Source organism: Oncorhynchus keta, chromosome 2 (assembly GCF_023373465.1).
Source record: "Oncorhynchus keta strain PuntledgeMale-10-30-2019 chromosome 2, Oket_V2, whole genome shotgun sequence".
In the NCBI taxonomy this organism is placed as follows: domain Eukaryota; kingdom Metazoa; phylum Chordata; class Actinopteri; order Salmoniformes; family Salmonidae; genus Oncorhynchus; species Oncorhynchus keta.
Genome location: NC_068422.1, coordinates 77,098,724 through 77,121,395, shown reverse-complemented (window position 1 = coordinate 77,121,395; position 22,672 = coordinate 77,098,724). Strand labels below are relative to the sequence as shown.

Below are 22,672 nucleotides of genomic sequence, written 5' to 3'. Positions count from 1 at the left end.
ACCACAATGAATTAACACGAAGCTCCACGCAAATAATTTATTTTAATTTGAACTCGGAGGTCCCGATATTCCGACATGACATGAATGCGGCATAAATCCATATTCCAATGTCGATTGCCTAGTAAATGTCCCGTTCATCTCAGGTCGGAATCTCGGAAAATATCCGGAAGGTACCACAATGCGCATGAAGTTGCTCGCATGAAGGCTTCTTCAATATAAAGCCGTCTTCACGTCATGCTAACCTAGGCGGAAAGTACCACAATGAATTAACACGAAGCTCCACGCAAATAATTTATTTGAATTTTAACTCGGAGGTCCCGATATTCCGACATGACATGAATGCGGCATAAATCCATATTCCAATGTCGATTGCCTAGTCAATGTCCCGTTCATCTCAGGTCGGAATCTCGGAAAATATCCAACTTGCTTAAGCCACGTTTACTTGCTAGTTAGAACTCGGAAATGTAAGACTTGCTAACTCGTTGTATAAGGATGATCCCGAGTTTCCCACTTGGGGAGTATCAGAATCAACCAATAGTAAGCTCTAAACATGTCATTTACGTTCATTTGAACTCGGGAGGTTCCTAGTTCCGACTAGCACGTGAACGCGTCATACTCGTTGTAGAAAGATTGATACCCTAGTTTCCCACATGAGAAGTATCGCATTATCAATCAGCAGTAAACTCTGCGCAAATAACTTACATTAATTTTTTAACTCGGAGGTCCCGAGTTTCCCACATGACTTGAACGCTTCAAAAACCAAGGCCTAGTTTTTAAATTAAATGAAATTATATTCACTTGGATACAGAGGAGCGCGCTTCAACGCAGCTGTGCGTGCGCTCCTATTTCCACAAAACAGACGGATTTCAAAGGATGGCACTTTGATCGCCGACAAAAGACTGGAGCAGCCAAGTTTTATGGCCACCATTATTTCGAGGATTGGACATTCAGAGTTGTCCGATTTATACAACAGGAGGATTAAAAAGAACATAGAACAGGGCACGGTGCAGATTTGCGGAGGTAAACTTATTTTACAAAGTCAGGCTTTTAAGGAACATTTCGGGAACCACTCTTTTCGACCAGCCTTTCCACATTTCCTAGGCCTACATAAAATACTATAGGCTATATGTTTATGGTTATAAAATCAGCTATACAGCCTAATCTAATATTCTCAATTGCTTCTGTTTTCAGTAGTCTCTCTCTCCCCGCTTTCTCTCTATTGGCATAGGAAACATTTTTACATTGCAAAACCAAGTGTAATAGATAATAAACAAATGTGAAATAAACCATCAGAAATCAACAGTAAACATTACACTCACAAAAGTTTAAAAACGAAACAGACACGATCTCTCTCTCCATCTCTCTCTCTCTCTACGATCTCTCTCTCCATCTCTCTCTCTCTCTCTCTCTCTCTCTCTCTCTCTCTCTCTCTCTCTCTCACACACACACACACACACACACACACAGACACACACACACACACACACACTCCTTTCTCTTTCCAGAGCCACTCGTGAAGCCGACTGACAGACTAGAATGAAAATGAGGCGGACACTTGGTCAAGAGTTCAGAGCAAACGCGTCCTTTTCAGGACACCTCTAAACTTGGATCATATCACCATGGGAGCTATTTGTATTGCAAGAGACTTTTGTTTGTTTTTGCTCTTGTTAAATATTCGCCAAAGTGCAGCTCTTCTAGAGAACCCAGGTACGTTTTATGAGTTTCAAAGACCGTTTTTATGCACGCTGTATAAGAGTGTTTGCGCCCATGTTGTTGTTTTCTAAGGATGTATAGTTTCCAACTACTTGGCAGACTTTATTTTGTTTACATTATTATATTTTGCCCCCTCAGTATTGGCTTCAATTGTAGGAATTGGAACTTGATGGATTTCTTTTGTTTGTTTGCTTGCTTGTTTTTAATGGAGTCCTGCGTTTTTTCCTACCTACTAACTTGTTTTCAGGTAAAATGAATAACAAATGTACCGATGATAAGGAATGTGTCCTGACATTTTTCTTAACTTTAACACTTTTGGGAATAATTGATCAGGTTATTATTATTATTATTATTATTATAGGTTCAATCGGATCAATGTTTTGTTAACTTTAGTACTCAGAACCTGGTGTATTAGACTTTTACCAATTTAACGTAAATTATTCAGTGTTGAATTGAATATTGGGGATTTAATGAGGGGCATGTTAATCCCACAATCCTAATGTACATGACTAAAATATAGATTTTTGAGATTCATAACGAAATGTTCTTCTGGTAACATTTTATGCCATAATGTGTATTTCAACTCCGGATCCATGCGCAGAAGGAAGTGATTTTTTATTTATATTTTTTATTTATCCGTTATTTTACCAGGTAAATTGACTGAGAACACGTTCTCATTTGCAGCAACGACCTGGGGAATAGTTACAGGGGAGAGGAGGGGGATGAATGAGCCAATTGTAAACTGAAGATTATTAGGTGACGGTGATTGCTGTCACATTGATGCTATTTGTCAAAATACCCAAGTGCACGTGTTAAGTAGGCTTTAAAGGCGACGGTAGACATTGTGAAGGTTATTATCTCCTCTGTAATTCCTTGTTCCTTTCATCATTCATGTTTGTATTGGGATCATATGAGACATTTTAATTCTTTGGACCAAGAGTTCCATGGATTATAAAGACAAGTTTCAATGACATTTTGATTATATATCATAAACCTTGGCATAATGTATGACTTTTATTTAAATGATGTGGTCCATTGTTTGAAAGGACCCTTTTCCGCTAAATGCTCAAATGGCAAACATTCATCGATCTTGATTTGACTCCCCTTTCTTAGACATTGATGAATGCGACATCGAGTACAATGGTGGCTGTGTACACGAATGTAACAACATACCAGGCAATTATCGTTGCACTTGCCATGATGGATTCAATTTAGCGCGCGATGGACATAATTGTCTAGGTAAGATACATTTCAAACTACAAGGTAAACAACATTTGATTTATTGAGTGTCTGACAATCATCCAGTTATTTCATTGTTCTGAGAAGTCATGTCCTGGCTCTGCCTGCAGATGTGGACGAATGTGTCTTCAACAATGGAGGGTGCCAGTATACATGTGTCAACACCATGGGGAGTTATGAGTGCAGCTGCAAAGAGGGCTTCTTCCTCAGTGACAACCAGCACACATGTATCCACCGCTCTGTGGGTGAGTACCCCTGAATACCTGCCCTGTGATGGCTTCCTACCCACCTTCAAATGTGTGTATGTGTGTGTGTGTGTGTGTGTGTGTGTGTGTGTGTGTGTGTATTCGTGCGTGTGTGTGTGTGTACACATGTCTGTTGTGTCTCAGTCCATGCATGTTTCTGTATGTTTGTGTCTCAGTCTATGTGTGTGTGTATATTTTTCTATTCAAGGTAGGCTACTAAGCCGTGTCAGGGGCACGACAGAGAATAATGGAGCTAATTCTCGAATGTTCACATACAAGAGTGTGATTGACAGCACAATGAGGGATCGGTCCCCTCTCTGGGGCATTATCTAGAGCAGTCGGGCTCCAAAGGGCCCATGCTGGGGGAAAAGGAGCCCCGTGTCCCAGAGAACAAAACAAGTTAATAACTGCAACACTTGGGCTTTGTGGCCTGTGTCTTACATTAGAATAAAGCTCTCACAAGTATTGTTGTTTTATTCTCACTAACTTCAATGAAGAGATCCAAAGGTTCTTCACTACATTGGTTTTCCCTTGGAAAAGTTACTAATCCTACCAGCACATCCACTCAGCCGTTGCAGCATAAGAATAAAGGATCTGCTCTCTACAGTGACCTGGGAAAAGGCCAATGATGGTATTAGGATAGAAGATAATAGTGTGATTCTGACTCCCATACACACTGAGTGTACAAAACATTATGGATATCTGCTCTTTCCATGACATACCAGGTGAATCCTATGATCCAGGTGAAAGCTATGATCCCTTTTTGATGTCACTTGTTAAATGCACTTCAGTCAGTGTAGATGAAGAGAAGGAGACAAGTTAAAGAAGGATTTTTAAGCCTTTAGACAATTGAGCCCTGGATTGCGTATGCGTGCCATTCAGAGGGTGAATGAGCAAGACAAAATATTTAAACCAACTTGACACAACTGTGGGAAGCATTGGAGTCAACATGGAATGCGTTTGATACCTTGTAGTCCATGCCTTGATGAATTAGGAAGCTGTCCTTAATGTTTTGTAAACTCAGTGTATAAAGTACTGTATATGAATATGTATTTAAACTCAGTTTTTCACAATTCCTGACATTTAATCCTAGTAACAATTCCCTGTCTTAGGTCAGTTAGGATCACCAATTTATTTTAAGAATGTGAGATGTCAGAATACTAGTAGAGAGAATTATTTATTTAAGCTTTTCAAATTCCCAGTGGGTCAGAAGTTTACATAGATTCAATTAGTATTTGGTAGCATTGCCATTAAATTGTTTAACTTGGGTCAAACATTTTGGGTAGTCTTCCACAAGCTCCCCACAATATGTTGGGTGATTTTTGACCCATTCCTCCTGACAGAGCTGGTGTAATTGAGTCGGGTTTGTAGGCCTCCTTTCTCACACACACTTTTTCAGTTCTGCCCACAAATGTTCTATTGGATTGAGGTCAGGGCTTTGTGATGGCCACTCCAATACTTTGTTGTCCTTAAGCCATTTTGCCAGAACTTTGGAAGTAGTCTTGGGCTCATTGTCCATTTGGAAGACCCATTTGCGACTAAGCTTTAACTTCCTGACTGATGTCTTGATGTTGCTTCAATATATCCACATACCTTTCCTCCCTCATGATGCTATCTCTTTTGTGAAGTGTACCAGTCCCTCCTGCGGCAAAGCACCCCCACAACATGATGCTGCCACCCCAATGCTTCATGGTTGGGATGATGTTCTTCTGCTTGCAAGCATCCCCCTTTTTCTTCCAAACATAATGATGGTCATTATGGCCAAACAGTTCTATTTTTGTTTCATCAGACCAGAGGACATTTCTCCAAAAAGTATGATCTTTGTCCCCATGTGCAGTTGCAAACCGTAGTCTGGCTTTTTTATTGCGGTTTTTGAGCAGTGGCTTCTTCCCTGCTGAGCGGCCTTTCAGGTTATGTCGATATAGGACTCGTTTTACTGTGGATATAGATACCTTTGTACCTGTTTCCTCCAGCATCTTCACAAGGTCCTTTGCTGTTGTTCTGGGATTGATTTTCACTTTTCGCACCAAAGTACGTTCATCTCTAGGAGACAGAACACGTCTCCTTCCTGAGCGGTATGACGGCTGTGTGGTCCCATTGTGTTTATACTTGCGTACTATTGTTTGTATCGATGAACGTGGTACCTTCAGGCGTTTAGAAATTGCTCCCAAGGATGAACCTGACTTGTGGAGGTCTACAATTTTTTTCTGAGGTCTTGGCTGATTTCTTTTGATTTTCCCATGATGTCAAGCAAAGAGGCACTGAGTTTGAAGGTAGGCCTTGAAATACATCCACAGGTACACCTCTCTAGGAAGTGTTATTGTTGGGCCATGCCCCAAAGGGTTGTGGCAGATTTCTAGTCAGCGGGCTTCAATAATCTATCATCAGACATCATTGGTGTTGTGCCGTGTCAGTTGTTTTGCCTCTATATTTCATTACCATGTACGATATGTAACAACATGTGAATACACTGTTGTGAGTAGTGTAATTACAGTGTTATTACACAGGTATAGCAGCAACCTAATGTAAAGTGTTACCTCTCTTTCCCAGAGGGCCTTAGCTGTATGAATAAGGAGCATGGCTGTGCTCACATCTGCAAGGAGACACCCAAGGGAGGAGTGGCCTGCGAGTGCCGCCCAGGATTTGAGCTGGCCAAGAACCAAAGAGGCTGCATCTGTATGTGTGAAGTTTTGTGATTGATCGTATAGCTAGCTCAGCCAAGAGTATTGTTTAGATAATACATGAGTTGAACTTTGGAAGTGACCCAAGTTTTGTGTCATTGGCCTAGTGACTTGCAACCATGGTAACGGGGGCTGCCAGCACACCTGTGAGGACATGGAGCAGGGGCCCATCTGCAAGTGTCATGTGAGGTACACCCTGCACCCTGACGGCAGGTCCTGTGTAGGTAAGTGCTGACCAACCACATCCAGGCCTACTTACATACACCGTGCTTCTACACCTGCATTGCTTGCTGTTTGGGGCTTTAGGCTGGGTTTCTGTACAGCACTTTGTGACAGCTGATGTAAGAAGGGCTTTATAAATACATTTGATTTGATTTGGTACTTAACTTTAAGCATCTCCACATATGGCAAACCAGATTACCCAGTCAACAATGGTGAAATGGGCTGGATCCTCCTAGATATTTCCATCTGTACACTTCTTCATTCTCCTTTTTGTTACTCTCCCCCACCGAAACTCACCTGTTTAAATTATCACATCTTGAGCCTGTGGGTGAAATGGCAATCCTTTTGAGGAGCTTTGCCATCTCTCCTGACAGCGAGTGTGTATTTCTTCCATTTGCACATGGTGGATATGATAAGCATCAGCCGTCAGATAGGAAGGAGACGTACAGTAGGCCTGTGGGTAGTATCTGTTTCTCCCGCGGCGCTACTGTGTGTGTGGGGTCCATGATTATCATTGAGTTGTCTCCAGTTCCATCTCACAGTTCCATGTCCTGTCTTATCTGCCACACGCATAGACAGCCAAACTGCATGTCTCAGGTGTCACCATGCTTCTGGTTCCAGAGAGGAACACAGAAAAACATCCAGGGGAGGTAGACTACACTTACAGACCACCAAGGTGTGCACTGGGCAATTCAGCTACTGTGCATCAGCAGACAGAACAGAACAGGAGGCAACTTGGTGCAAACCATTTTCTTTAATGTTGACCTGTGTTTATTTTAGTTAGACTAAAACACTGTGTATGTATCTACGTGTATTCTGTTGGTTAGGTTACTGACTGTTACTCACGTCACCCACTGTCTGTATTACAGAGCGGGACGAGACAACTACTGAGAGCTCTGATCACAACGCCACGTCCTTCACTGAGGTGGACAAACGTGTCAAGCGCAGACTGCTCATGGGTAATAATTGTATAATTGCACAAATTCCACTGTTATTACCCATTGTTACTTGCACTAAAATAACAAAACCAAACAGACTCAGCTACTGAGAGGATTCTGTCAGTTGGACTATTTGAATGACTTTCGTTGCCATGGGTTACGCTGCCAGGAATCAGCCAGAGGTGTTTTTCAGAGGGGAGAAGAGCAAGGCCCAGTAAACCAAGGCATTCCACAGGCTTTAGAGCAAACTGTGAAATGACTATGGACCCTCACTTTCTCACCGCCCGATTCCTCCCCTGAAAAATATGCTTTTGTGACAGTGTGGTACATTTCACATGTTTTCCTTCCGTTTAGGATGGGGATAACGTTGGGTTGCCCAATGTATAGCACTGTCAGTCATGCTGTTCTGTGTCAATGTTCACACCTAGTAAAACACTGAATTGACTGTATGTATGTGACTGGGTTGCTAGCTCAGTGTCTAGGACCACTGCTGTTGTTTACTCAATGACTGTTGGTAGGGTTAAAAACCAGACTTTGGCAATAGCTCTGTAACGACAGTACATAATGTATAGGCGTTTTATAACCCTTCATTCAGTATAGTACACAGCAGCAGCATGTTGACATTGAATCTATTAACGCTGGCCTTTCAGAGAACTGTGCGGTGAATAACGGGGGGTGTGACTCCACGTGTAAGGACACATCCACGGGGGTACGCTGCAGCTGCCCCGTGGGCTTCACTCTGCAGCCTGACGGGAAGACGTGCAAAGGTCAGACCAGCCGTCCACCAAGAACCTCAACTCCATCTCTATGTCTGAGTTACAAATGGCACTCTATTTCCTATTTAGTGCACTACTATTGACCTGGGCCCATAGGGCTCTGGTCAAAAGTCATGCACTTTATAGGGAATACGTGCGATTTTGGAGGCAGGCCATCTTCATCTCCATCTCTTATTATTCAGTTCAATGTCGCTCTGGATAAGAGCGTCTGCTAAATTACTTAAATGTAAATGTAAAATGTACTTTTATTTAACAAGCTTCACATCTCCTCTCCATAGGTATATGGACAGTGAAGCTAACATTTTTCATTTGGCTCTATACTCCAGCATTTTAGTTTTGAGATCAAATGTTTCATATGAGGCTACAGTACAGAATGTCAGGTTTATGTAACAAATGCCCTCCATGTGAAGAATTTGGACGAATACACTTACAGTGTATAAAAATAGTCAAAAGTTTAGTATTTGGTCCCATATTCCTTGCACGCAATGACTACATCAAGCTTGTGATTTTACAAACTGGTTGGATGCGATTGCAGTTTCTTTTGGTTGTGTTTTAGGTTATGTTTTGCCCAACAGGAACTGAATGGTTGAATGATGACTGGAGTAATTTTCTTTCTAAGTGAGTAAATAAGACGTTTCTGAATACTAAATGAATCCTGTTAATGCCATGATTAAGAAAAATCATGAAAGAATCATGAATAACGATGAGTGAGATCGATCTTTCTGCCTCTGTAACTTTCTCACTCTTCTCACTCACTCTTCTCACCCCTAACCATCCATAATCATGGTAGTATCCACATGAATGTAGACGTGTTCAGAAACGTCTTCTATTCTTACTTACATTAAAAGTGACTCCAAAATGGCAGAAGATATTATTCACCATTCGGTTCCTATTGGGCAAAACATAACCTAAAACACAACCAAAACATAACCCAAAACACAACCAAAACATAACCTAAAACACAACCAAAACATAACCCAAAACACAACCAAAACATAACCCAAAACACAACCAAAACATAACCCAAAACACAACCAAAACATAACCTAAAACACAACCAAAACATAACCTAAAAAACAACCAAAACAAACTGCAAAACTTGATGTAGTCATTGCGTGCAAGGAATATGAGACCAAATGCTAACCTTTTGACAACTTTAACACACTAAAAGTGATATACAGTGCCTTGCGAAAGTATTCGGCCTGCTTGAACTTTGCAACCTTTTGCCACATTTCAGGCTTCAAACATAAAGATATAAAACTGTATTTTTTTGTGAAGAATCAACAACAAGTGGGACACAATCATGAAGTGGAACAACATTTATTGGATATTTCAAACTTTTTTAACAAATCAAAAACTGAAAAATTGGGCGTGCAAAATTATTCAGCCCCTTTACTTTCAGTGCAGCAAACTCTCTCCAGAAGTTCAGTGAGGATCTCTGAATGATCCCATGTTGACCTAAATGACTAATGATGATAAATACAATCCACCTGTGTGTAATCAAGTCTCCGTATAAATTCACCGCACTGTGATAGTCTCAGAGGTCCGTTAAAAGCGCAGAGAGCATCATGAAGAACAAGGAACACACCAGGCAGGTCCGAGATACTGTTGTGAAGAAGTTTAAAGCCGGATTTGGATACAAAAAGATTTCCCAAGCTTTAAACATCCCAAGGAGCACTGTGCAAGCGATAATATTGAAATGGAAGGAATATCAGACCACTGCAAATCTACCAAGACCTGGCCGTCCCTCTAAACTTTCAGCTCATACAAGGAGAAGACTGATCAGAGATGCAGCCAAGAGGCCCATGATCACTCTGGATGAACTGCAGAGATCTACAGCTGAGGTGGGAGACTCTGTCCATAGGACAACAATCAGTCGTATATTGCACACATCTGGCCTTTATGGAAGAGTGGCAAGAAGAAAGCCATTTCTTAAAGATATCCATAAAAGTGTTGTTTAAAGTTTGGCACAAGCCACCTGGGAGACACACCAAACATGTGGAAGAAGGTGCTCTGGTCAGATGAAACCAAAATTGAACTTTTTGGCAACAATGCAAAATGTTATGTTTGGCGTGAAAGCAACACAGCTCATCACCCTGAACACACCATCCCCACTGTCAAACGTGGTGGTGGCAGCATCATGATTTGGGCCTGCTTTTCCTCAGCAGGGACAGGGAAGATGGTTAAAATTGATGGGAAGATGGATGGAGCCAAATACAGGACCATTCTGGAAGAAAACCTGATGGAGTCTGCAAAAGACCTGAGACTGGGACAGAGATTTGTCTTCCAACAAGACAATGATCCAAAACATAAAGCAAAATCTACAATGGAATGGTTCAAAAATAAACATATCCAGGTGTTAGAATGGCCAAGTCAAAGTCCAGACCTGAATCCAATCGAGAATCTGTGGAAAGAACTTAAAACTGCTGTTCACAAATGCTCTCCATCCAACCTCACTGAGCTCGAGCTGTTTTGCAAGGATGAATGGGAAAAAAATTCAGTCTCTCGATGTGCAAAACTGATAGAGACATACCCCAAGCGACTTACAGCTGTAATTGCAGCAAAAGGTGGCGCTACAAAGTATTAACTTAAGGGGGCTGAATAATTTTGCACACCCAATTTTTCAGTTTTTGATTTGTTAAAAAAGTTTGAAATATCCAATAAATGTCGTTCCACTTCATGATTGTGTCCCACTTGTTGTTGATTCTTCACAAAAAAATACAGTTTTATATCTTTATGTTTGAAGCCTGAAATGTGGCAAAAGGTCGCAAAGTTCAAGGGGGCCGAATACTTTCGCAAGGCACTGTACTTATGACTTATTTAAATGGGGGGACTAGATACATAAGAGCTTTCATTTCTAAACGGTAAAACAGATATGTATCGAAATACTCTCAAATAAAAGCTGACATTATGTACCGTCTCCTAAGTATAGAGACATTAAAAATGGTTTTGTCTGTCCAAATATATATGGAGGGGAGTGTATGTCTGTCTGAATAATAACAGTTTTATAATTTGCCTCTCACAGACATTAATGAGTGTGAGCTGCACAATGGCGGTTGCGACCACTTCTGCAGGAACACCATCGGCAGCTTTGAGTGTAACTGCTGGAAGGGCTTCAAGCTGCTTACTGACGAGCGCTCCTGTCAGGGTAGGTCCCTTCTCTTCACGCTCCTGTCAGGGTAGGCCTCTTCTCTTCACTCTCTTGTCAGGGTAGGCCTCTTCCCTTCACTCTCCTTCCAGGGTAGGCCTCTTCTCTTCACTCTCCTGACTGTCTGCCCTACATCTGGGGAAGGGGCTGGGACAGCACAGTATACTGAGCTGTTGTTCTGTGTAGGTGCTGCTGGAAGATAAGACAGAGAGGGTGGGAGGCTGAACGGTTTGCCAGTATTGACTTGAAGGATTCCTCTGAAGATCCTTAACATGTGCTAGTTTAAAGCTTAACGTTTAGTACAAACTGATTTAATCCCTCTGATACAACCTGTCATTAAGATGCTGCTGTCTCTACCATTAACTATCAAAAGACAATGCCACAATTCATCACCTAGTGATACCATGCTGTACCATTTAAAACCCCAATTTCTACTACCTTAAATTGAAAAAGAATATCCCTCTGCTTTTAATGACAGATATAGACGAGTGTTATTTCGAAAGGACATGTGGTCACACGTGTGTGAACTCCCCTGGTGGTTTTGAGTGTGTTTGCAACAAAGGGTACACCCTGTATGGACTGGCCCACTGTGGAGGTAAGACTATAAAACTAATGCTTATGGGGTATTATACTTATGGTATGGGGAAAGGGCTTTGACACCATTCTGAATAGTTCATGTTTGGGTTTTCTATAAACTAATGTGTATCGGGTATTATGCTTATGGTGAAAGGGCTTTGGTACCATCTATACCATTTCACACCCTTCTGAATAGTTCATTGTGGTGTTTTTAGTAGTTTTTGCAGAAAAAATAATGGATTCTTTGTGAATGAGGTGAGGTGAGAGATGCTGAGAATAACATATGGATGTTTTCCCTGCTTTCTTCTCAGACATAAATGAGTGCAGTGTGAACAACGGAGGTTGTGAGCAGGGCTGTGAGAACACCATGGGTGGGTTTGAGTGTGACTGCCACCCTGGTTATAAGCTACACTGGAACAAAAAAGACTGTATCGGTAAGACAGTGCCCCTTCAGGCCTGGGGGGCTCTAGAAGGTTTGGGGTGGGTACTCCCTGAGTTGTCCCTTAGGGAGTGTTTGACATAAAATCAGTGGTTGTATACCACATGTATGTTGTGAAACTTTTGGGGACTAAAACAGGAGATACTTTTGAGTTATTTTCTTCTCTTTGTCTTTACTGCTCTGTCTTTCTCTCTGGTCTTTGGTTGTAAACCGAGGACAAAAACAGAATTAAGGCAATTGCTGCTGTTCCCATTGTCTTCTTGTCTCCTTGGATAGGTTTCACTCTGTTCCCACAATTTCTCACAACTTCTACCCTCGTCTGTCTGTCTGTCTGTCTGTCTGTCTGTCTGTCTGTCTGTCTGTCTGTCTGTCTGTCTGTCTGTCTGTCTGTCTGTCTGTCTGTCTGTCTGTCTGTCTGTCTGTCTGTCTGTCTGTCTGTCTGTCTGTCTGTCTGTCTGTCTGTCTGTCTGTCTACCACGGTCCAAGTCTGCTCTTCACCTGTGAGTTTGTTATGGTTTCCATCTAGAGGCAGAGGGTTTCCCAGCAACAAAGCCCCCCTCTAAACCGACCTTAAACTGCAGCAGGCAGGAGGGAGGTGACCGCTGCTACCTGACCTGCCAGTCCCAGGTCCACATCACCAGTGGTGAGTTATCAGTTACTACTACTACTATTGGACTGCATCCCAAATGGCACCCTATTCCCTTTAAATTACACAACTTTTGTCCAGGGCCCACATGGCTCTGGTCAAGGGTAGTGCCCTATACAAGAAATAGGGTACAATTTGGGACACAAATTGAGTTACTACTACTATCAGTCTGCAGAGCAGCGCTGTCTCATGTTCCAGCACCCATCTGTTTGCTTTTGGCGACCAGGCCTTTTGTGGCTCTGCCTTTTGTCTTTGGTGGCCTGTCTCATGCCCCTGTGTGCGTTTACAGGGACGGAGGATTCTTATACAGTGACCTGTGGAATGCCTCTGCCCTGCTTGGCTGGAGCACAAAGGAATGGAAGTGGCTCGTATTGCTTGGGCAAGTACACACCATCACAGGTCTGCATCAGCCTCTGTCACTCCAGCCTGACCTAAACAACCAGAAACACAACATATAAAGACAAAACAACGTCATACCAAATCAAGTCTTCAGTATTCACATTTTCATTTACAGACATATGGAAGTCACGGGATTTTTCATTTTTATCAAAGGTTAATTAACAATTTGCTATTATTTCCTTTGTACCGTAGGACCAGAAATGTCAAGTGTCCTGCGAATTAAGACCACAGCCACTTTTAAGTCTGGCACAGGAATGTGCAACTTGAAACGTAGTCAAGAGAGACTGAAGGAGAGCCTGAACACAGCTCACTCAGGTACAGAGGCTTCTAACAAGTCCAACAGCTCCTCATTCATTAAAACAATGCAGATTAACCTGGCACTGCCTACATATCATGCAACAAACTTGATAACAGGAACCTGACCTCGAGGCTGCTTAGATGAAAGTAAACGGAGAGTGAGCTAAATATGAAAGAAATACGTGGGGGGTGCGGTCTGAAATGTTTTTATTGTCTCAGCACTGCACATTGTCTGGCAGTGACAGGGGGAAATGTAATTAGCTATAGCATGCCTTTCAGTTGGGCCCTACCTAGCCATCAATCGAACGCAGTTCCGATTGTTGGATGCATTTCTTTCATCAATGGGTTCCGGCATGGTGTTCAAATAAAAAGGGAGCTTTTCCCATTCTCCTCTCGTTATCCCCCTGTCCAAAGGCAACAAAAAGAGCAGGGGGGAAAGAGTGCATGTTTAACCGGATACACAGAGATGTCACTGCTTTTTAAAGAATGATTAGAAACATCAGTACTTGAACATCAGTACTTGGCTCCCGAGTGGCACAGCGGTCTAAGGCTCTGGATCTCAGTGCTCGAGGCGTCACTACAGACCCTTGTTCGATTCCTGGCTGTATCACAACCAGCCGTGATCGGGAGTCCAAAATGGCGGTGCACAATTGGCCCAGCGTTGTCCGGGTTAGGGGAGGATTTGGCCAGGGTAGGCCGTCATTGTAAAATAAGAATTTGTTCTTAACTGACTTGCCTAGTTAAATAAAGGTTAAAAAAAACACAAAGGATATAATCTCCTTAGATTGAAGTGTTATGACATTGCAGTTAAGTTTTATCCTGCTACAGTTATAGTTATAGTTATTCAGGAACATGTGTGATTATCTCTGTGCATGCATGTGTGTTTGTCGCCGTGCATGCATGTGTTTGTGCGTGTCCATGTCCTGTGTGGCTGGTCGTGTCCACAGACAGCAGGTCCCCCTTCACGGAGAACGTCCAGTTCAGCTATGTGCGCTTGCGCTGCAGCTCGTCTGGCCCCCGGATGCGGAGCCGCCACGGCAGGAAGGCGGGTTACGAGGAGGAGGGCTCTTCCATCACGGCTGAGTTTGAGTTGGATGTGAACCTAGAGGAGGTAACAGGTTGGTCTCTCTGCCCTGCCCTGCTGTGACCCCAGTCCTCTGGCTGACACTCTGCTTCCTGTTTCTCTCTCTGCTCTTGCTTTTCATCACTTAACAAGCCAAACATGTTAAAGTATCTCCTGTTTTGACGTGGTGTTTTGAGGTGGTGGGATCTTTGGGGAAGGTGTAGGTTTGGAGGTTTCTCTTGTATTCTGAGGGAACAAATGATTGATCAAATGTCATGGTGTCTGTGTGTTGGAATGGATATGTATACAAGTATGTGTGTCTGTCTATTTTAGCACTGGTATGTTTGTGTGGTTTTGTTTGAGTGTTTATTGTTGTCTCATTGCGTTGCGAGGACAGTTTTGGTATCTGGTGTTTCTCTCAGCAGAGAGCTGTGACCTGGGCTGTGTGCGCCGGCGCTCAGAGAAGAGGCTGAGGAAGACTATCCGTACCCTGAGGAAGTCCATCCACCGGGAGCAGTTCCACCTCCACTTCGCTGGCTCTAACTACGAGCTGGCCAAGAGGCTGGCGCGGCCAGTGGACCTGCCGGAACACTGTGGGAAAGGACAAGTGCTGGTGGACAGGAAATGTGGTGAGTGAGCATCTTGAGTGTTCTGAGTATCATAAGATATAGGTATATATGTATGTATAAAATTAGTCGCATCTTGAGCATCTACCTGTATCTGTTTCTGCCTGTATCTGAGCCACCCCTGGAGTCTAGTCCTGGCTCCCACACAGAGCAGCTCATAGTCATAGCCATGCCAGCAAGATATATTTAGACAGGTTGGTTTAATGATTGGATTTGGAGCAGATGACTGCCATATTTGGGTGCAGACATGCTGTAATGAGCTGGTATGCGGAGAAAAGAGAGCCTGTTGTTGGCTGGCTTGCAGAGCGAGGACATCTTCCAGCATCTCCGTGGGATAAAGTGCAACAGAAGGTGTGATGGCAGCCGCTAGCTTTTGCTGTTGTTGCCGCTGGTCCTATTTCGTTTTACAGCCATAATGGAGGAAAATTCCATTAGCTTTAATGGCACCTTGTCAACATCAGCAGTGGAAAGGAGTTGGCATGTGTTTTCTCTGGCGGAGGGGAGGGGAGCAGAGAGCTGCGTGGCCCCAGTTCAGGGCCTCACAGTAAGCATAGTAAGCCTACTGCCTGCTGCTGCATTTGCATTCTGCCTGTCTGTCTCAGTGTGGTCAGTAGAAGACGGTCAGTTTTCTGTCCATGATTGGTCTTCTACCTCTAAACGCCCTGTTTGAATCTGACCCAAGCCACCATATTTAAGGGGTCTGAAGACTATTGTCGACGACCTCTCAAAGTTGTTCTAGCCTGCCTCTGTCTTGATCCAGAGCTCTCCTCTCTTACCCCCCGTCCTTATTGAGGTTGAGTGGGTGAGGATGGAGGAAGTTGAGGGGGTGAGGATGGAGGGGGTTGAGTGGGTGAGGATGGAGGGGATTGAGTGGGGGAAGGATGGTGTTTGATCCATTCTGGTTCTTAGAGCATTTTAAGAATAAAGACTGACCATAGCTGTTTAAATGTATTGATTTTCACACGAGGCAAAAATCATGAAACTTAATCATCTTTGGCAGAAATGTCTAATTGTTTTACAAACCAAGCATCTCTTAATCCAAGGTATCCCCAGCAAAGAGGACTCTCACCGGTGTCTGTTTTTTTTCTGCCCCCAAATAACAGGAGACTAATGTTTTGTGCTGGATTCAAATGACCCTTAGATGTTGATTTAGCTTTGTAGCTTTGTTGCTTGTTGTTTTTATGTTTCAAATTAGCTACTTACCTCATAAGTAAAACTTAAGTCTTAAAAAAAAAACAGGAGAGTAAAGTTACCAGAGTGTAGGATTCCCACACTGCAGTTAGTTTCAGATGATCATTAAGCAGACCAGTGGACAGGCAGGGGTGTAGACATGTAATTTGGAAGTGGGGCTGAAAGGGAGCCGTAACCCCCAGCTCTATAAAGGAGCAACATTTTTCCCTCCACCCCTGGCTTAGCTCACTAAGTGCAGTTTAACCCTTTCAGTTCTCACTGCTTCAGTGGGGAGAGAAATCCTCCACAACAACACGGCCTCAGCCTCACTAATACTGAGAGAAAAGCAATGCCTTCTTATTCCTGACTTTTAAAATATCTAGCGCTCTTTCTCTCAAACCAAATTGTGAAAGTTTTGAATCACATTATATAGTACACGGCAGTATTCCAATAAACCAACCTGTGAAATATCCCATATCAGATTTTTCTTTTCATTCTAAGTCATTCATGATTGATCAACAACATTTACATTTCCGTATGCCTCAACCCGGTATAAGAATCTGTTGGACTTTAGTTTCTGCCAGTGTGTAGTGTACAAGTATTCTCCTGATCTCTGTTACGTAAAATAGTGCATGTTCGTTTTAACATGGGAGATGATTAGGAAGTGCTGTTGATTCAAGCTGGGAGTTTGAGTGCTTATATCCCCCCTCAGTCAGGGCCACTCTGCATGACCCCAGCCACTAAACTGCTGCGGAGAATTGACTTCAGCGACACCATGGGAATGAATTAGCATCAGCTGTTTGGGCCTCTGCTTGATAGGTGCAAGAAGTGATTGGGGCAGGCAGAATGGGTGGATTCAGAACTCTGACCCCTTTTATTGGGTTCAGCTCCTTACCATTGTGATACCATAGTGTTTGCCTATGTCATCAAATACTTGAATAGAGGTGAAAGGTCTTTTAAACCTCTTTGGGGCCATCATTTCGAGGACTCTATAGAAATGCCTCTGCATTTGAAAGGCTTCAAGGTTTTTTTTCTCTCTCACTCTTCTCTTCTCTCACTCTCTCCATCAAATAAAAGCTGGTGGAGACAACGAGACGGTGGCTCCTCATGGTCATTCAGGATAAACAAAAGGCAGAAAAAATTAACTGCTCTTGAGAGAATTACATTTTCTTTCACTTAAGGAAAATCAAGCTGCTGAGGCACATATATGGATGTGTGTTAAAGGCGTTGTGTGTTCCTCATTAACTCATTATGGATGGTTCTCTCCTGAAAAGCTCTTCTTTCTTAGATTGTCCTGAGGGATATTTTTTTATGAAAACGCAAAATGGTTTCACTTCACTGCTCTCGGTTCAGTGAGATGATTAGATGTCATTTCCCCCTTTAAGAAGTTCTTGACATCACCAGACGCACAATAATTCAAACATAAATTAGAGACGTTGTTCTACAAAGTAAAACATGAAAAGGGGAAATGAAAGCTGATGGTGTGCATCCCTGTAATAATGCTTTGCACGCTCTTGTGAGATAACAGACAAACACTCATTTTGACTGGCTCTGTGTGTGCTTTGGTAGAGGTGAGGGTGCTTAGGATGGTATGTAGAGTTCTTTCCCCAATGCACACCAGTGTTATGTGAAGTGTAAGAGCTTGTTTGATGTGGGACACAAAGGCATCTGGAGAGCAGCTCAGTGCTCTTCTGTCTTTATTTTTGCATAGGTGCATCAGGTTGATTTGCAATGCCTTTTTAACAGTGGTGGGCTTGAATGCCAGTGTGTGTGTGTGTGTGTGTGTGTGTGTGTGTGTGTGTGTGTGTGTGTGTGTGTGTGTGTGTGTGTGTGTGTGTGTGTGTGTGTGTGTGTGTGTGTGTGTGTGTGTGTGTGTGTGTGTGTGTGTGTGTGTGTGTGTCTATTATCTATCCAATCTGCCTCATTCTTCTACCTTTTGCTAGTGAGCTGCACTGTTGGAACGTACTATGACAGGGATCAGGGAAAGTGTGTTCTGTGTCCAGCTGGAATGTACCAAGATGAAGAGGGGAAAAATTCTTGTGAGGCCTGCCCAGGGCCAGAGGTGAGAGGAAGCCCCAGGTCGGTTGGGGCGTGGAATATCTCTGAGTGTGGAGGTAAGGCTCAAGAGTTGAGGATATGAGTAATCATATGTATCCTAACTGTGCACCAGACAGGAAATGTGAGTCACCTTAGATACTTACTTACTCAACTATCATAATCATAAAGATAACTGCAGCAAAATACACTGAGCTCCATCAAAGACCTTGGCATAGTTTTCCCTCATGGTTTGATCTTTAAAAAAAGTAATCTTTAATCTAGTCTCCCAGTCAGAATCACATCCTGTTATGAGTATATATGAAATACACAGGAAGGAGTGATACCCTGATCAAAATCTCCCCACAGGCAGATGTTCTGCTTTGTATAAAGTCGTGTAAGCCTCGGAACATTCAAGCCCTGTTTGAATTAAACTGCCACACCCGGCCCCTGCCCACTCCTGAATAAAGAGAAGAAGGGGCCACCATGTTTTCACCCCCCCAAACACTGTTATCACAGTCTATTTGTGGCTAAGCCACAGATCCCATCTCCTGCTTTCCCCACCAATAGACTAAACAAAAAAGAGCTATGGGGAGAGACAGTTTGTTCAAGTCAGTCAGGAGATATGAGAGAGGTTGTTCCATGGTAGATAATGTCCTTGCGTTACATCACTCCACGGACATCTGCTCTCCTGGCCTTAGTCTTATTGTGGTAGAGTGCTCGTCTTTAAGTCGCTCTGGATAAGAGTGTCTGTCTGCTAAATGACCACATGTACAATGGGAATGTTGCTTTGAGCAGACTGAGTGAAACAAGTGTCCCTCTGACCAATCCTCTGTTGTTTTCCCAGGTCAATGTCCCCCTGGTCAATTCTCCCATGATGGCTTCATCCCTTGTCTGCCCTGTCCCCTGGGTACCTACCAGCCAGAGGTGGGGCGCACTTCCTGTTTCCACTGTGGAGGAAACCTGGTCACCAAACACAATGGTGCCGTGTCCTTCCAGGAGTGTGAGACCAAAGGTGAGGGGTCAGCTTATCCATCCCATTTAGTTATGCCTGTAAAGTCCGGGGCTGCGTCCCAAATTGCACCCTATTTCCTACATAATTCATTACTTTTGACCAGAGCCCTATGGACCCTGGTTAAAGTAGTGCACTATATAGGGAATGGGGTGTCATTTGGAAGACTCTGGATCTTTAAGGCAACTCCCCTGGAGTTTCTGTTTTATGGAAATATACTACATGGTTTATGTTATTGTATGTTGGTGTTTGAGAGGTGCTAAATTGTGGTACACTCCATTCTGCTCCTGTAGTCCAGTGTTCACCGGGACATTACTACAACACCAGCACACACCGCTGTATCCGTTGTCCCATGGCGACATATCAGATGGAGTTTGGTCAGAATTACTGCATCTCCTGCCCAGGAAATACCACCACTGACTTTGATGGCTCCACCAACATCATGCAGTGCAAAAGTATGTATGTTCACACAATAGTTGTCTGTGTGTGCGTACGTTTGTGCGTGAATGTGTATGTATTTGTGTGTTAATGGCTTCACACTTTAAATGTATTTAATGGCTACACACAGAGTAAACTAAAACTACATGCAGGTTTCTCTACTGTCCTCAAATAAATATTGCTCCTGTCCTGCTTTGGGATGCTACTGTAGATAATTAGCGTCGCAGCACCAAGGCAACATAAACTATTTGACACTATCCTGTCACCTCACAGACAGACACTGTGGTGGAGAGATGGGAGATTTCACTGGCTACATCGAGTCTCCCAACTACCCAGGGAACTACCCAGCCAACATCGAGTGCACCTGGACCATCAACCCACCGCCCAAGCGCAGAATCCTCATCGTGGTCCCAGAGATCTTCCTCCCCATCGAGGATGAGTGTGGAGACTACCTGGTCATGAGAAAGAGCTGTGAGTGTTTGTTTTTCTGTGTGTGCGTGCATGCATGCGTCTGTCTTTTCTGTGTGTCGTGTTGGAGGTTAGAGCTTGTTAGGTGACTGGGTGTTATCATGGTGCTACAGTATTAATGAGATTTCACTGCAGGTGACCAGATGTTGGTGATGAATGTCTTAAAGAATTATAAGATGGTGGCAGTGTTGGTAGGATGCTCTGCATAATAGGATAGCACCTCTTAGAGATCATGGGGGTTACTATGGGCTTCTAATAGACCATTAGATCTAGCCACTTTTAGAGTAATGAATGGTGCTAGTGTTTGATTTGTCATAATGTGACCATATCCTCAATTCACAGCTCTCTCCAACTCTGTGACGACCTATGAGACCTGCCAGACCTATGAACGGCCTATTGCCTTCACCTCCCGCTCCAAGAGGCTGTGGATACAGTTTAAATCGAATGAAGGGAACAGTGGGAAGGGCTTCCAAGTCCCTTATGTGACCTATGACGGTAAAGAGACATCCTTAATGGTGGAAATATTGACATTTAATTTACACATGCTTAAATACAATAGATCAAGTGTCTGTGAAATGTAATTTTTGGGGAATTTTAAGTCTGGATATATATCACCTACTTCCAATTGCACAAATAATATAGAAATATACTCTTGGGTATGTTCATATATGATATATGTTTCAGAGGACTACCAGGAACTCATCGAAGACATAGTCAGAGATGGAAGATTATATGCCTCTGAAAATCACCAAGAAATTCTCAAGGTAAAGATTTCATGTATTTCCTGTGAAAAAAGCTTTTGTCTGCCATATACTACCCTCTTGTGGACACAATAAGAAATTCAGGATGCAACCAACTAAAAATGTCAGATGATTGCTGGCTCTGTCTCAGATTGAATTCTAGTCTGTACTAATTTTTGGTTTACATTCTCTTCTCAGGACAAGAAGCTTATGAAGGCACTGTTTGATGTATTGGCCCACCCACAGAACTTCTTCAACTACACAGCACAGGAGTCAAGAGAAATGTTCCCCAAATCCTTCATCCGATTTCTACGTTCTAAGGTCTTGAGATTCCTTCGCCCTTAAGAAGGCACTATCATCAAGTTGCTTCGTGGATATCTCGGATACTCTCGAGAAAAGAGTCCTTTACTTCTCCTGTCTGTACAGAGACTGACTGAGGCTAGAGTTGACTAAGAGAGATGGCCTCAGACACTTTCCTCAAATGGACTTCAATTGGACCTTCTGGGAATAGGTGGGTAGTGGACTGTCATGGTGCAGACAAGTGGCAGCTCCCGCTATCACATCTGGTCTACATTCTAGAGCTAAGTTTTTTGTACTTCGATACCACATCTATCTCTGATTCTTCCATACACTCCTGTATGTGAGCATTGCAACGTTTAGACAGACTTTGTCTTTTCCTTTTGATTTTAAACTTTCATTCTCAGGAATAATGCTTGAAGTGGTAAGCTGATTTAATTGTTAGCATTTAAATTCATGAAAGCTTTGATTTTCATAATGGTGTAACAACATCTTGAAAATAATTATGGTAAACGGAACTTTCACCAATAGTGTAGAAAGCGGATGAGAAAAGACTCTTGATTATGTATAAAAAGTTAACTGAGGTTTATGCTAAATGTCAACCACATAGTGTATACCTATAACATACATTATTAAAGTAATGTTTCACATTTAGATCAGAATTGTTGACAGAAATATGCCTGAATATGAGAAAAGAATATAGCACAAATGTGACCTTATGGTGGGAACTTTAAAGCACTACAAAGAATGTAGTGATACCACAAAATAAATGATCCTTATGAATGTATTGTATATTGTGTAAAAAGTATTAGATGAAAATGTTAACGTATTGTAGTTAACTGCATTCCTGACACGTGTGCAGTATCGACACATCCCCTCACAACCTGTATTATCGCTGCCTCAAATTAATGTTAGCGTTTTCCACTGTCCTAAAAACATGGTTTTACTTAATAAATGACCAGACAGTGAATATTCCATGCCACTGGGCTTTGAGAGAACAACAAATGCCCATAGATCAAGACTAGATCTTCACTATGATCATTCAGATACCAAAGACTACATTTCACTACTCATAGAAGTGAGATTATTGAGTGGTGTGACTAGAAATGTAGAGCAATATGAGGGGGAGCAAGTTAGATTATACATTCCAGATATGGAATGAGAGGTCTGTGAAATAGAATTGCTCTATTCACTTATGACAGCAAATACATGTATGTCTATATTTAATTTTGTACATATAACATGTTGTAAATAAATCAAATAAACATAATATTGTGCTTTTGCTTTATTTCTTTTGCTTTCTGATATGATATTTTCAATATAAGCAACAACATTGTCCAAATCAAAATAATACACTAATTATTTCGTTTTTTATATAGGCTCTATAATGAGTTATTGTGTTCAGTTAGTTCTAATTGTTTTTGCTCTTGAATTAAACAAATATATTGCCTGCCACGCTGTCACCTATTGTAATTCCTAAAAATTCATTATATTTATGATTATAT

The 22,672-nt window shown here is 42.5% G+C and overlaps 1 protein-coding gene across 3 annotated transcripts; it reads left to right on the top strand.

The window, feature by feature from the left end:
• The first annotated feature begins 1,449 nt into the window (after window positions 1-1,449).
• On the top strand, window positions 1,450-22,437 carry LOC118360462 (signal peptide, CUB and EGF-like domain-containing protein 2). Of its 3 annotated transcripts, XM_052484183.1 has the most exons (22): window positions 1,450-1,707; window positions 2,827-2,952; window positions 3,063-3,197; window positions 5,748-5,873; window positions 5,986-6,102; window positions 6,970-7,059; window positions 7,689-7,805; window positions 10,840-10,962; window positions 11,441-11,557; window positions 11,850-11,972; window positions 12,504-12,620; window positions 12,913-13,006; window positions 13,231-13,337; window positions 14,267-14,437; window positions 14,805-15,011; window positions 18,122-18,292; window positions 19,060-19,227; window positions 19,518-19,679; window positions 19,936-20,133; window positions 20,473-20,625; window positions 20,815-20,894; window positions 21,069-22,437. In XM_052484183.1, exons 1-22 carry the CDS (start codon window positions 1,620-1,622, stop codon window positions 21,213-21,215), a joined length of 2,937 nt encoding a protein of 978 aa, XP_052340143.1. In that variant the 5' UTR covers window positions 1,450-1,619; the 3' UTR covers window positions 21,216-22,437. The 3 variants fall into 3 exon arrangements, with proteins under 3 accessions (XP_052340143.1, XP_052340137.1, XP_035595622.1); XM_052484177.1 differs by lacking the exons at window positions 12,504-12,620; window positions 12,913-13,006; window positions 13,231-13,337; window positions 14,267-14,437 and having other exon boundaries at window positions 1,452-1,707; window positions 18,182-18,292; XM_035739729.2 differs by lacking the exons at window positions 12,504-12,620; window positions 12,913-13,006; window positions 13,231-13,337; window positions 14,267-14,437 and having other exon boundaries at window positions 1,453-1,707.
• The last annotated feature ends 235 nt before the right edge of the window (window positions 22,438-22,672 follow it).